The sequence below is a fragment of the Silurus aristotelis genome, assembly GCF_946808225.1.
Source record: "Silurus aristotelis genome assembly, chromosome: 3".
NCBI classification, from domain to species: Eukaryota; Metazoa; Chordata; class Actinopteri; order Siluriformes; family Siluridae; genus Silurus; species Silurus aristotelis.
This window is the reverse complement of record NC_139576.1, coordinates 16894845-16911441: the sequence shown is the minus strand read 5'-3', so window position 1 is coordinate 16911441 and position 16597 is coordinate 16894845. Positions and strand designations below refer to the sequence as shown.

The following is a 16597-nucleotide window of genomic DNA, read 5'->3' as shown; positions in this document are numbered from 1 at the left end:
AAATAGAACTTTTGGGTCATAATTCCACTAAACGTGTTTGGAGGAAGAAGAATGATGAGTACCATCCCAAGAACACCATCCCTACTGTGAAGCATGGGGGTGGTAGCATCATGCTTTGGGGGTGTTTTTCTGCACATGGGACAGGGCGACTGCACTGTATTAAGGAGAGGATGACCGGGGCCATGTATTGCGGGATTTTGGGGAACAACCTCCTTCCCTCAGTTAGAGCATTGAAGATGGGTCGAGGCTGGGTCTTCCAACATGACAATGACTCGAAGCACACAGCCAGGATAACCAAGGAGTGGCTCTGTAAAAAGCATATCAAGGTTCTGGTGTGGCCTAGCCAGTCTCCAGACCTAAACCCAATAGAGAATCTTTGGAGGGAGCTCAAACTCCGTGTTTCTCAGCGACAGGCCAGAAACCTGACTGATCTAGAGAAGATCTGTGTGGAGGAGTGGGCCAAAATCCCTCCTGCAGTGTGTGCAAACCTGGTGAAAAACTATTTGAAACGTTTGACCTCTGTAATTGCAAACAAAAGCTACTGTACCAAATATTAACATTGACTTTCTCAGGTGTTCAAATACATATTTGCAGCTGTATCATACAAATAAATAGTAAAAAAAATATCATACATTGTGATTTCTGGATTTTTATTTTTAGATTATGTCTCTCACAGTGGACATGCACCTACGAGGACAATTTTAGAACCCTCCATGATTTCTAAGTGAGAGAACTTGCAAAATAGCAGGGTGTTCAAATACTTATTTTCCTCACTGTATATACTGTATATATATATATATATATATATATATATATATATATATATATATATATATATATATATATATATGTTTGTTTGCTGGTTTTAATAATAAGTGTCTTTCATGTCCACTTTTTACTCCCCAACAGTATCAGTTCATTTAAGCATTTTTTTCAAGTATAAATGACCTAGCTTTTATGTCGGAAAGTTTATGGTGACTATCACCATATTTTTCAGAGATTTGCCGAAAGCCTGTTGAGGAACCAGGTGTTTAATCGCAGATGCATTAATTGTGAAGGTGTTTTATAAAAATCCCTGGAAGATCCTCTTTTTATAGAAGTGAGCCTTGTAAAAGAGGGTGGGCACAACGTGGGATATAGATGGTCTATAATTTTGAGTCAACACGTGACAGGAAAATCATAGGGGCAGGGGAATGTGCTCTCGAAATTGCGCTACTACATGATAGAAGGAAAAGAGGGAACAGAAGATTTATTCATGTATGCTTCTTAATAACTGGGACTGGAAGGCTAAAATGCCAGCCTTGTGATTTCATTTTAGACATTATGAAAATGGCCTCACATCCCTCTGGCTTTCTGTCAGGCACTGAGTGTGTGTGAGTGTGTAAGACAAAGAATAAAAGAGACAGAGAGATAGAACATGAGGCTGCAAAATAACTCTTACCATTAAATATATCTTTCTTTTAGCTTGTGGATCATGTCAATGGGGAAGGTCCCTGTTATGTCCATGAAAGCTGTAATACGTAAGGACACTGACTGTGCCTGAGAATGTGCAAGCATAGTTACTAATACCAGGGGGGCCATGAGGCTCCTAAATTCAACTGTGATTGTTTCATGCTCACTATTCTCCGCTGTTTTCAGCTTCAATTTTGCACATATTTCGCAGTCTCCTTTCAAATTGTCCATTGGCCTCTTTTTTTGTACAACACCAATCCTCTTAGCTTGTCAGTCTCTGTCTGTAGGCAGCACTGATGTGTGGAAGAAAGAGGGCTCCTCTGCTAGCAGGAAGCCTTGGAGAGAAGCTGACTACCGGTAATCAATAGTCCTCGCTTACTGCTCTGTATTGAGCTTCGCATATCTTCACTTGTAGATATGAACTGGTTAAGCTTAGAATATATGGAGCATAAAAGATATACAGTGCATTTTTTAAATAATTAGATAAATTGCATTTATGAAGAGTAGATTCTCCTAGACTGGTTTTGTAGAAAACTAGCTCCTTATACACTATAAATCACTTTGCAGGATCATGGAAATAAGCTCTGGAAAAAAAAATGAAACAAATTACTCCTATGCCTAATAATAAATTATTTCAAGCACATCGAGTATCGAGCTTATACCAAATTCCTTCAGGGTAATCTCGTATCGGTAAAAATAAATTGCTATTCAGCTTGGCAATGAAGTATTCGCTATGCTAAAGTTTAGTTATATAGTTATTCTACCTTCAAGCAACCATGGAAGAATGTGTATTAGGAAATAATCAATGACATGCCACATTGTTGATTAAAAAAAAAGAAAGAAAGGCTATCCTTAATGTGTGTGAATTAAGTACACACAGGTTATAAATAATTGTTTGGCAAAACTACTATATGCTGTAATCATGCTAGCAGCTATGAATAAAGAAAGGTCTCATTAAACTGAACATTGTTTCTCTACTAACGCGCGGCACAGATATATCTCATCAAATTGATTTTCATAAGGAAGTCCTGCAGGGGGTAAGTTTTTTTTTTTTTTTTTCATGCAAGCTTAGTGGCACTGCATTCACTCAATTAACCCCATAATGCGATCGATTTATGCCTGGAAAGAAGTCATACACCAGCAATTTCCTATGAACCTCTTGACATATCTTTTATAGGACAGCCTATAAAAGTTAAATTACATGATGTCTGAAAATACAGGAGGAGAGTGGGTCAAGTAGAAAAAGGTTTTCACAATCTCACACACACACACACACACACACACACACACACATATATATATATATATAAGCACCACTATATAAGCATATATATATATATATATATATATATATATATATATATATATATATATATATATATATATATATACACACACACACACACACACAAATATATACAGTGGTGCTTAAAAGTAGTGCTTGAAAGTTTTACATTTTTTAGAACATGAATCTATCAATGCCTATCAATGCCAATGAATCTATCAATGGAGTGGTCCCCTGGTGGTCTAGTGGTTAAGATGCAGCGCTCTCACCGCTACGACCCGGGTTCGATTCCCGGTCAGGGAACCGTCCCCAGCCACTCTCAGTGCCGGTCCCAAGCCCGGATAAATTGGGGAGGGTTGCGTTAGGAAGGGCATCCAGCGTAAAAACATATGCCAAATCAAACGTGCGGAGGATCCGCTGTGGCGACCCCTAACGGGAGAAGCCGAAATAAACTTTAATCTATCAATGCCTTATGTAAATAACAAAAGCTTGTGGATTTGCTTTTGCTAATCAGGATTAAAAAGTTTACAAAAACCATCTCTAAAGAGTTTAGACTTTACAAATCCACAGCCAGACAGATTGTGTACAAATGGAAAAAAAAACAGGAGTACTGGACAAAGATCACACCAGAAGGAAGACAAGTATCGATCTACAAGATCATAAAATAACTTTAAATTCTAAGCAACTAAAGGGCTCTCCTATGTTGTCTAATGTTAAAGTTTATTACTGTCCAAAAAGAGCACTGCCGCCTGTCTAAAGTTTGCTAAAAATCATGTAGATAAGCCAGAAGACTACTTGAAAAAGTTTTTTTCAATGAGACCAAAATATTTTTTTGGGTTTTAGTGCAGTAAACAGAAGCATTATGTTTGGAAATAGAAAAACACTGCATTCCAGAATAATAACCATTGTATCATGGTTTGGGACTGTTTTTTTGCATCTGAGACAGGATGCACCAAAAGTCATTATAAGACAAGTTATTATATTAAAGATTGGCTAAAAAGAACCAATCTTAATGTTTTGCAATAGCCAAGTCAAAGACCTGACCTGAATTTAACAGAAATGCTGAATGGACCTGAAGTAGTGAGAAAACACAAATATCTGTTCTCTACTGAAGACTGGGCAAAAATTAATTAAAGCCGTTGTGCAGGAATGATCAATATTACTAATGCACACAAGATACCGAAAGCAAAAGTTCACAAACAACCTAAATGGCTCACAAGCTTTCAAGCACCACTGCATATATTTATATACAGTATACGGAAAAACATTTGAGAGCACTCATTTTATTAGCTTGCAATCAATTCAGTGTGCTTTTCTGTTTTACCATTTTTATAAAAAAAAAAAATTAAAAAAAATAAATATAAAAGAAGTGACAATAAAACCTTAAACACAACACACAAGGTATAAAATAATAAAACTTCACCAAAAAAAATATTTTTAATCACTTAAACATTTGTTTTACTGCACCAAGTCTCAAATCAAGCACAGAAATCCGCCATTAAAACGGTCAGTGTGAAACCATTATAAAGGTTCCTTCTGGTGTCCTGATAATTTACGTAATTTGAAACACCAAAATTACTTTAAAACATTTACAAGTATATATGTCTTTATGCTCTTTGTTGAATATAGTTTCACTAATAATAAACATACATTTGCATAAAGCATCCATTTGTGTCTTTGTTATTGTTGATTAGAGCATATAAAACTTGAAAAGTATTAATTTAAGGTACATTAAGCAGCAGGAGGAAACAATACTGGAACACTTACAGTCCTGCATCGAGCTACTGATATTTTAAAGCACAAGATCCTGTGCTTTTTTTTTTTTTTTTTATCTCCCAAGAACAAGTAGAATGCAGAAAATATTAAATTGGCCAAACAGCAGGTGAATTTTCCGAATATATTATTTTCTCCTGCATTGCTGATAGACTGCTGTAACGAGTGTGTGTGGATATAAGGAGTGAGTTGAAGGGCACATGAGAGACAACACCCGTATTTAAATTTACTGCAGTTTTCTATTCAGTGAAGTGGTGACAATATTTCATGTCTAAATTTTCAGATCCGTCCTGCCATTATTCAGTGCTTGCCTAAATAAATGTGTGGCTAAGCCACTCATTTTCAACCTGGCACATATGTCAACCTGCTCTAATGCTAAGCTGCCAGAGCTGTTGGCACACACGTCCTCCCAGGTGCTAGAGATGCACCTAGCGTCTGCTGTCCAAGCAGCTCAGCATGGGAGGCTGCCAGCTAAAATGTAAAAAAAAAAAAAAAAAAAAAAAAAAAAGGAAAAGAAAGAAAAATAGGGCTTCATTCCAAAGAATGAACATCAACAGAAATGGTTGTACTCTCCATAGCGTATGCATTCTGGTCTTTTTTTTTTTTAACCCAGCCAACATAATGAAAATCAATGGCGGGCTTATTATTTTTACTGCTCTGCGGCTGTGATTACAGTTGTGCTGTGTGCATCACATCCACTGACACTGGAATACCAAACTGGATGCACAGCAGGAGTGTGCCACTCAGTGAAGCATAATGCGATCAAAACTTCAATCTACTATCACTACAATACATCATTCCATCTCAAAAATGTTTTAATGATTTCAAAAAGATTAATGATAAAATCAGTATGACTTGTTCATTGCTGTTCTAACAAAAGCCAGACATAACAGACACAACTGCAAAGTTTTTTTTACCATGCTAATAAAATATAGATCCTAATAGCATCTTACTAAAACATCATCAGGCGATCGATAGGGGCAGATGGCTATTTGCTTTAATGTTCCCTACGTTTGTCCAATATAAATGAAATGAAAGTGCATGAGCTTGTATTATGACATAAGGCGACACTACTGCATCATTTCTCCTGTGCTGGATCCTGCAAATGCGTATCATCTGCTTTTAACATAAACACTGATCAATAAACAATACATTAAAAGATTAATTTGCTAAATTCTTAACCTTTAATCTTTTAATCTTTGATAAAAATGCAACAAAGCACATCTACATTCTAGTGAGTTTCTTTATTGACTGTTAACTTAAACACCACTGAATCAGGACCAAGTTCAGTATCTAATTCCCTTCTGCCAGCTATCATTTGCCTTTAAGTAGGATTTTTTATAAGAAAACAAACAATTAAACAAAAAAAACTGAAAAAAAAGAACAATGAATTCTTAGATTTATTTAGCTTGGTTGGTTATGCCACTATGTACAATGTGTTCACAACACCACTCACCACACCTTTCTTTATCACTCTCTAGTTTACATGCATCCACACTCGAAAGAAATTCATAAATGAAGCGATCATACACAAACCTTATGATGTCAAGTCTATCTCTGCAAAATAATCAAAACAACCTGTGACAATAAGGGTTACAAATTTATCTAAAGTTATTGCTGTAGTAAAGTTATTTTTTTTATTACACTCCGAGTTTGAGTAAAACCAACCTTGGTTAATGTTAAGAAGTAGATCTGAACCATAACCAGGTCTGCAAGTGATTCTACACTAATTCTAAAACGTTAGAATTGATTTTAATTTATTATAACAATCTCCAATTAGTTACAATATGAAATGGTCTATTTTGTACTACTGTGTAGATTTTATGTCTACTATATTGATGTGGAGGTTAAATGCTTGCTAGCAAGTTAATCAATACTATAGTTTAGGTGCTAGCTGCTGAATCCAAATACTGTATGTTCACACTAACTTTATAACAGTTACTTTTCTCTTACAAAAGTCAGAAAACTATAATCAGCAAACTGTTAACTTGACTTCTGCTATTTCCTCACTAAGAGCATTTGTTTCTATGTTTGGTTGTAGTGTGTTTTGCCCAGATTCTCTAATCTCCGGCAGCAACGGAGCAGTGCTGCTCCTCACACAGGAAAAAAACTGCAATTTCCTTGACACGAATTAATCCCGTGTTTAATAAAATTTCATCAGGTTTAACATATTACCGGATTTCAAGGACTACAAGGTTAAAAAAAAGGTTTTTTTACCAGTAACTATTCTCATCTATTTTAACAAAGCTGGATTCTATCCTCTGTGCCACACTTACTCTGTTTCTCCATGCATCAACGAGCCAGTCAAACTTTATAGTCCTTTTTCTAGTTTCCTTTCTTTTCTTATCGTTGACTTTCACTTTATGCTGTATTTTTTGTGCAAAGTATCCCTTTTTGAGGCTTTTCATACTTGATGTTAGCAAAATGTTTTAGTCTGTGCCATCAGATTCTTAGACTACAATGTGAGGCTGGTACTCATTTTTGATTTGCCTCACAGTGATCATTATCTAACGAATTAATTAACACACACAGCAGTGAGTTTCATGGCACAAGTAGGTGTCACATTGGGGTTCCTACTGCCATCCCAGGAAAATGCCATGTTTAGTGTTTTATGCATTGCTGCTTTCAAACACTGTCAAGAGACATTTAAATTTCTAGGTAACACTACCAACTCTTGATATTACATGAGAAGATTACATCCTAAGAGAAAGCCATTTAATAACTATGAAACATAAACATAAAGGCTCTATTTACAATAATATCTGCACTATATATATATATATATATATATATATATATATATATATATATATATATATATATATATAGTGCAGATATTATTGTAAATAGAGCCTTTATGTTTATGTTTCATTGTTCCTTCTGAAAAGGGAATTTTACCTGACATAATATGTTTAAACTCTAAAACATCTAATTAGAGATAAATTAATTATTAGTTATTATTGATAGAATTTAATAATAATTATTAAATTATTAAATTATTTAATAATGTAACAATGCACTTTCCTATAATGATGCATTAATATATATATATATATATATATATATATATATATATATATATATATATATATATATATATATATATATATATATATATTGGATAAAAGCTGGGAATTACTATTTTGGCTATCATGGCTATTTTCTAATTAAACAACATTTTTTGGTGAATGTCCTGGATGTGACATTAAATATTCATGAGTTTACTTGGCATAACACTGAATTGTGCAACATATCAGACTGTTACCAAAATAAATGCTGCTTGCTAAATGGCAGATAATTAGCCAGTTGGGACCACTGACGCTAAAATGTTAGTCACACGACAGGCCTAAATTAAAAAATAATGCCTCCAACCAGGAGAACTGATCACATTGGAGACAATTATGCACATCTACTAGCTCATTGATACGCGTGCTCAATTGGTACATGACAGCCTTGCAGTTAATTTAGCCATTTTTTCATTAAAAGTAAATTTCACAAGAGACAAATCTGGAGATTCATTATAGCGAGATGTGTTTTAGTGACTCAAACAAGGAATGACTCATTGGTTGTGTCTTTTAACATAAATCTGCATTTTCTTATCAACATTAACTGTGACTTGTTAGGAGTAACTATATATATATATATATATATATATATATATATATATATATATATATATATATATATATATATATATATATATACAGTGAGGAAAATAAGTATTTGAACACCCTGCTATTTTGCAAGTTCTCCCACTTAGAAATCATGGAGGGGTCTGAAATTGTCATTGTAGGTGCATGTCCACTGTGAGAGACATAATAAAAAAAATAATAAATACAGAAATCACAATATATGATTTTTTAACTATTTATTTGTATGATACAGCTGCAAATAAGTATTTGAACACCTGGGAAAGTCAATGTTAATATTTGGTACAGTAGCCTTTGTTTGCAATTACAGAGGTCAAACGTTTCCTGTAGCTTTTCACCAGGTTTGCACACACTGCAGGAGGGATTTTGGCCCACTCCTCCACACAGATCTTCTCTAGATCAGTCAGGTTTCTGGCCTGTCGCTGAGAAACACTGAGTTTGAGCTCCCTCCAAAGATTCTCTATTGGGTTTAGGTCTGGAGACTGGCCAGGCCACGCCAGAACCTTGGTATGCTTCTTACAGAGCCACTCCTTGGTCATCCTGGCTGTGTGCTTTGGGTCATTGTCATGTTGGAAGACCCAGCCTCGTCCCAGTACAATACATGGCCCCGGTCATCCTCTTCTTAATACAGTGCAGTTGCCCTGTCCCATGTGCAGAAAAACACCCCCAAAGCATGATGCTACCACCCCCATGCTTGACAGTAGGGATGGTGTTCTTGGGATGGTACTCATCATTCTTCTTCCTCCAAACACGTTTAGTGGAATTATGACCCAAAAGTTCCATTTTGGTCTCATCTGACCACATGACTTTCTCCCATGACTCCTCTGGATCATCCAAATGGTCATTGGCAAACTTAAGACGTGCCTGGACATGTGCTGGTTTAAGCAGGGGAACCTTCCGTGCCATGCATGATTTCAAACCATGACTCTTAGTGTATTACCAACAGTAACCTTGGAAACAGTGGTCCCAGCTCTTTTCCGGTCATTGACCAGCTCCTCCCGTGTAGTTCTGGGCTGATTTATAACCTTCCTTAGGATCATTGAGACCCCACGAGGTGAGATCTTGCATGGAGCCCCAGTCCGAGGGAGATTGACAGTCATGTTTAGCTTCTTCCATTTTCTAATGATTGCTCCAACAGTGGACTTTTTTTCACCAAGCTGCTTGGCAATTTCCCCGTAGCCCTTTCCAGCCTTGTGGAGGTGTACAATTTTGTCTCTAGTGTCTTTGGACAGCTCTTTGGTCTTGGCCATGTTAGTAGTTGGATTCTTACTGATTGTATGGGGTGGACAGGTGTCTTTATGCAGCTAACGACCTCAAACAGGTGCATCTAATTTAGGATAATAAATGTAGTGGAGGTGGACATTTTAAAGGCAGACTAACAGGTCTTTGAGGGTCAGAATTCTAGCTGATAGACAGGTGTTCAAATACTTATTTGCAGCTGTATCATACAAATAAATAGTTTAAAAATCATATATTGTGATTTCTGGATTTCTTTTTTAGATTATGTCTCTCACAGTGGACATGCACCTACGATGACAATTTCAGACCCCTCCATGATTTCTAAGTGGGAGAACTTGCAAAATAGCAGGGTGTTCAAATACTTATTTTCCTCACTGTATATATATATATATATATATATATATATATATATATATATATATATATATATATATATATATATATATATATATATATATATATAAAAATAATATAATTTAAATTAATTATAATACACCCATTTGCAACCAACCAGACCTAAATAGCACCAGTCAGACTTTTCCTCTCATTACTGTCAGGTGACACACAGGAACATTGCTTCACACATGAACATTGCTCCTAGGCGTTTATTACTGCTCCTGCTGCTGCCTTTTGAAAATAAGATTTAGAGCAATACCTTCATTACTGCAAATAACAACACGATGAACTGCCTCCCCTGAGACTGGCATAGTACATAATTCATCACAGTGATCTTCATTTAAACTAAATGGACTCCTCAACAACGTACATTAACAACAACCCAAGTGTCAAGTGTAGCAGCCTGAATGTCTCTATCTCTAAGAAGTTCAGGTTGAGACCAATCACCACAAAGATTGTATGTGTTTGTGTGAGGGACAGTGATAGATAGAGAGAGAGATCAAGTAAAGTCGTATCAGTATATTCCATTGCCCAGTCCAAATTCTCTCTTTTTTGCTTTCTCTCTCTCCTTGAGTAACTCGAGTAATTCAATTAAAAAAATTCTTTGAGCCAAATCATTTGCCTCACTGCCTCGTTTAGTCCATTTAACTACACATGAAGCACTGTGTTTTCTGTGGACCATTATTACTGACGCACCACCCACAAAATTATGGACCGCTCTGGAGAGGTAAATAAAAATGGAGGAATAGGGGAATAGCGAGGAGAAGAATTAGGCTAAAGAAAACGGCAGAAAGTTTCCAAAGTTCGGGATAATTTCAAACTAAAACATAAAGAAAACATCGTACAGTGAGGTTACTGTTTTTAATAGTAATTTTAAATAGATTTTTAAAAAGTTCAAAAAGTCCCTCTGAAGTGGCCACATAGAGTAGGTAGTGGAGCACATTTTTTGAAGCTGCCAATAAATACACTAAATAGGTTTAGTTTTCACAGATGTCCTTGTATGCAATTTTAGCAATAAAAATAAAAAATTTCTATAAAAAGAAAACAAATTACTTGTCCATTTTTAGAGACTGGTCTTATTTTATTTATCTTATTTAGTATTTCTCTTTAATAAAGAAAATGTACTTCTTATATGATTACTGGTTTCATTGATGAAATAATCGTTATATATATATATATATATATATATATATATATATATATATATATATATATATATATATATATATATATATATATATATATCAGAATCAGAATCAGGTTTATTGGCCAAGTGTGTTGACACACATGAGGAATTTGGTTCCAGCTGTTTGTTACTCTCAAAAGTACAGACATAAATAAAAACCTATACATGACAAAACAGACACAACAAGACAAAACAGACAATGTGAGACAGTATAGACAGTGTGGGTAATAAATAGGGATACAGACCAGTAATGTACATAAAGTGTGGGAGTGCATGGTAGTGCAAATGACAGTACTGTGTGCCAGGTATGATTAGAGAGTTTACTATAAACCTTTGTACAGTATATAGCAGCAATAGTGTGTGCAACATATACAGATAATGTGATGACTGACAGTCTGTATATACTGTGTATATATATGTATGTATGTATATATATATATATATATATATATATATATATATATATATATATATATATATATATATTTTTTTTTTTTTTTTATTATTATTTTTTTTTTAGAGAGAGAGAAAGAGAGAGAGAGAGAGAGAGAGAGAGAGAGAGAGAGAGAGAGAGAGAGAGAGAGAGAGAGAGAGAGAGAGAGAGAGAGTCTGGAAGCCTAGCTTCTATTCCACTCCTCAGGGAAATCTCAAAGGGGCCAAAGTTTACTCTATTAGTTCTTAAACTCTGCACTTAGACACCATTTTAACTTTATTATTAATTAATTAATTAATTATTATTATTATTCCATGGATCAATCATTACAAACTTATTCAGGCATATTATTTTATTAGAAACATTTATAAAGCTGTGTACTTTATTATTTTGGATATGTATTAGGGCCAGAGATCTTTTCATGCCTTAATTCACTAAAGTGAAACACCTGTGGGCCCTGACCATCAGACCCACCTGCTACTCTTCCCTTTTGCCATTATAATAGCCTCCACTGTTCTGGGAAGGCTTTCTACTAGATTTTGGAGTGTGGCTGTGGGGAAATTGCCCATCCAGCCATAACAGATTTAGAAAAGTCAGGCACTGATGTTTAGTGAGGAGGCCTGGGGTGCAGTCTGCTTTCCTGTTCTTCCCAAAGGTTTTATGTGGGGTTGAGGTCAAGACTCTCTGCAGGCTACGCAAGTTCTACCACTCCAACCTTGGCAAACCTTGTCTTTATTGGTCTTACTTTGTGTACAAGCTGGAACAGGTTTAGGCCATTTAGTTTCAGTGATGGAAAATTGAAAAAGCTACAGCATAAGCTACAGCAAGTTTCCAACTTTGTGGCTACAATTAAAGGAAGACCACATATGTGTCTAATAAGGTTATTAGATCCTAACATAGTTGGAGCTATGATCTCCATAGATATGTACATATGACAATGTTTTTAAACATATTTAGAGAGACACACCTTTAAACCTGGATAGGAACAGCACAAAAGTGTGTAGAAATTCTGTTGCATCATTGAAACATATGAACAACTTACATATTACTGTATAAAACCATTTATAAGTAATGTCTTCTGAGTCAACTTTTTACTTTAACATGGTCTATTCAGTTCATATTTTCTGAAATTACCCACAATGCTGTTGAACTACTTGCTGAAAACAGTACCAATGGGAATTAGACCTTGCTTCTTATCTACCTAAAGAGACTAGAGCAGTGTGTAATCTACAAACATTCCAAAGCTTCATCTTTCATACCTTTAGTACTAATGTTCACCATCATGTCATCTCGCAGATCGCAAATCTCGCAGAGAGCAGATTCTCTGACATGACTCATCGCATGAGCAGCATACCGCTGTATTGCAGTCTGGACCATGGGCCCCAAAAATTGTTCTTTCCATTGCGTCTCTATTAAACTTTTCATTAAATTGACATAAATGCCTTTTGTTTTTTATGAGCTAACAGTGAACCCTGGCCGGTTTCCCATTCGTAAAATTGTTAAAATGTTTTCTTAAAAAAATAATACCATTGAAACTGGTGCCAGCATGGAAGACAACCACAGTTATTTCTATTATACCTTCAGCATGTAACCTTCATCTGGAAAGGAAAGTGTATTTTTTTTATGAAATTATTGTTATTGTGGAACATGAAAGGATCTTAAAGACAGAAGTTAATCTCAATTCGTTTTAAAGATGCACCACATTCACTTTCCCAGATGAGATTAACAGTACAAGCCTACAGTTTTTAATGTAAAGATGGCATACACTATTTCTAGTACTCCCAACTACCCCAAAAGCATGAAGTGGTAGTAGCCACAAGTATACATCATTTCTACCTCAAAAATATATCTCTCACTTGGAAACAGATATAGTGTAGCTTTGTGACAATTATAAAATGTTTATGTTTTAGGAATACTCTATCCTGATAAGTCACTGTGGATCTATCCTTAGAACAATGTAGTGTAGCCAATCCACCTATTAAACTGTTTTTGGTAGAAGAGAAGAAACAGGAGGACCCAAAGGGAAACCCACATGTACACATGAAGAACATGCACATAAACCCCAGACAGACAGTGTACAGTACAGTAGTTTTACCCTATATCTGAGATCCTGGGTGTCTGTATGTTTATAATTTAAGGTACAGTATTTACTATAAATAGATTGGAATTTGTTTTCAAAGTAAGCTTAGATGCAAATATATGAAATATTATATACCATAGCTATAAAAGATGCACAGTATTACCCTAGTGTCAAGGAAATGTATTAAGATTAGTACAGTTTTTCCTATACAAGGGGGTAGTCTCTGGTTGTCTTTTCGATTTTGGAATTTTTTATAGTCCACATGTCTTCAACAGAAAAGAAGAAACCAATATTAGTCACATACATTAAAGTACAATAAAATAATTTTCTTATCCCAGCTTTTTAGGAATCTGTCAGAGAGTCGGGTCAGCCTTGGCACAAACCACCAGGAGCTGACAGGGTTAAAGGCCTTGCTCAAAGGGCAGATTGGTTGGACCCCACAACCATCTGATCAGTAACCCAGAACCTGAACCACTGATCCACCACTGCCCCACCACAAGAAGTGCTACTAATAGCAGCAGTGTATTTTTTGTTCAGCTTGCAGTTCGGGATATATTTTCACACTTCCTAGGATGCCAGTTGTGTATATGGATTCGTTCAAATTTTATGCAAATCGACTATTTAGGGTGGTAATGTGCGCTTCGAGACATTGCCTGTTTAGCGTGTGTGCCTGCTGGTCAGTAGAAAAGTGCTCTATCTCCACCTGCTGTCGTGTGGAAAGAACCGGTGTGTCCCAGCAGGCAACACACACCCGTGTCCACGCGGAGTCGATCAGCCGCGCGCGAAGGCACCATGTCCGTCTCCCCTCAGCGCCCAGACTCACACTCGGACCAAGAAGTGTCCAAGTTAATGACAGCAGCGTTGAAGTGAACTGAGATCACGGCTGAAAACTGAGTCGTGAGACTGGCGGGGAGGGACGGGTTAACACTCAGTACGCTCCAAAGCGCTCACCCTGCATCAAACCACACCAAATTACACACAGATCTGAAGATCTCTCCAAATCGCGACTTTGGTGCTACACTTCTCTCATTCCGACAAGCAAATCTCTTCTCAGCACTTTCTCGTTAAATGCCAACATCCAACGCAAAGACTTTCATGGATCGATCCTCTAGAAGAGTGTGTTCATGCACAGCGTGCTCAAGCACTATAAGCAAGTGTGAACACCGAGGCATTCTCTCTCTCTCTCTCTCTCTCTCTCTCTCTCTCTCTCTCTCAACAAGCCCGGTTTAAAGATGTCAAAAGAAACGCTTTTCTCCACCAGGACGTGCCCGAACTGCAAAACTGTGGCCGTCTCATTTCTTAGAACGCAAACCTTTCAGTTTTCTCTCACACACACACACACACACACACACACACACACACACACACACACACACTCACACTGTGCACACTCAGGCCAGCCCAAACACTCCCACGCGCGCCGGGAACCTCAGCATCACTCCAACGTACCTTCGCTGCCGCTGATGAGCAAGCCGAGCACGAAGAGCAGATGCCCGATCATTGTTTCAGGAGGGACGCGTGCTGACCGCCGCCGATGCCTGAAGTCACTTGGATGTTCGTGTGGCGAGTGCAAAAGGGGGGAAAACCACAGCTCTTCGATTCGCCCGCTTCTCTCTCTTTCTCTCCTTCTCCCTCCCTCTCTCTCTCTCCCTTTCTCTCTCTCTGCTGTCTCGCGCGTTCCGTTACCGACGCGCGCGCGCACTTGTTAAAATCCGCCACTGGAGAGAGAGACAGAGAGAGAGAGAGAGAGAGAGAGAGAGAGAGAGAGAGAGAGCGCAGCAACACGAGCTCAGCCTCAGAGATCCAACGATTCGATTAATCGTACGACTCAATCGAACCGTGCAATAGCTGTTTGGTTTCTTACTCAGTGCAAGATTTTCTCCCTTTTCTCCTGTCAGGTCTCTTTTTTTAATCATTATTATTATTGGTTTGGTTTGGAAGAAGCCCACTTTACAGCCTTCAAGTCAAGACGGGTTTAGAGTGAAACACCATCCTACCCACACACACTCATTTTACACACACATTCACATTTTATGCAAACTTGAGAATAGATCAACAGATGCCACATAATCCCACAACTGCACAAAAATTTAACCAGAATACTTCAGAAAGGATATCAGTGTCAACACAAATCAAGGTTTCAATGCCTTTAAACTAGGACAGCGTGCTATCAAGACTATACCTTAGCAGTACATTAAGGAAAGTCACATAGATACCATCAGACGGAGGTGAAGTAATAAAACAAACAGAAAAAAACTTTTTTTAAATGAAAAAAACCTAAAAAAGTTGAAAAGTTTTCTACACTAGTGCCAAGGATAAAATTCTTAATCAGATAAATGGCAATTTCTGAACCAACAAAATGCAGACCAAAGAATGTGAAATAAATGGTATTGAGAAGATACAATTACTAAATGAACTTGTGTATGAAACCCTATAAACCTTTTGAACAAGTCTTTCATGGTGAAATGTGAACACCTGCATGCTGGTATTTCAGCTTTTTCAGCATTCATACTTGTGATTCATATTCAAATATAAGTACATTTAAAAAAAATATTCCTTACCAAGTGTGATTATAATGATTGTCTAGAGCATTTTTCAATGCTGGTATGAAGAACATTTTTATGAGAGTTTTTGTGAGTCGGTGATGTTGAATTTGTGAATCTGAATGGCCCAAAGGTGTTTATTAATTTTCTATAGCAGCATGGCTCCAACAGCAGTGCAGGCTGCCAGTTGAAGTCCCATCTTATTATTCAGATATTCCTCTTAAAGTGTATTATTCAGTTACTGCTATTAATTATTCAGTAACTACACTGAAAATAATAGAAAATGCATGTAGTAAAGAGAGTGAAGAAAGTCTAGACCTCGCATAAGAATGTATGTATTTACAGTATGTATGCATAGATAGATAGATAGATAGATAGATAGATAGATAGATAGATAGATAGACAGACAGACAGACAGACAGACAGACAGACAGACAGACAGACAGACAGACAGACAGACAGACAGATAGACAGATAGATAGATAGATAGATAGATAGATAGATAGATAGATAGATAGATAGATAGATAGATAGATAGATAGATAGATATTTATTTAAGT

General features: G+C 36.6%; 1 protein-coding gene across 4 annotated transcripts in view; it reads right to left on the bottom strand.

Moving 5' to 3' along the window:
• Positions 1–15299, bottom strand: part of ncam2 (neural cell adhesion molecule 2) — a 194245-nt gene extending 178946 nt beyond the window's left edge. For 3 of the 4 annotated variants that reach the window (XM_083536558.1, XM_083536559.1, XM_083536560.1), the window contains exon 1: positions 14944–15184. In XM_083536558.1, coding sequence (XP_083392684.1) covers positions 14944–14995 — 52 coding nt within the window. In that variant the 5' untranslated portion in view covers positions 14996–15184. Of the gene's footprint in view, positions 1–14943 lie in introns of all 4 variants that reach the window. The other variant, XM_083536557.1, reaches the window with a different exon arrangement.
• Between the last annotated feature and the right edge of the window lie 1298 nt (positions 15300–16597).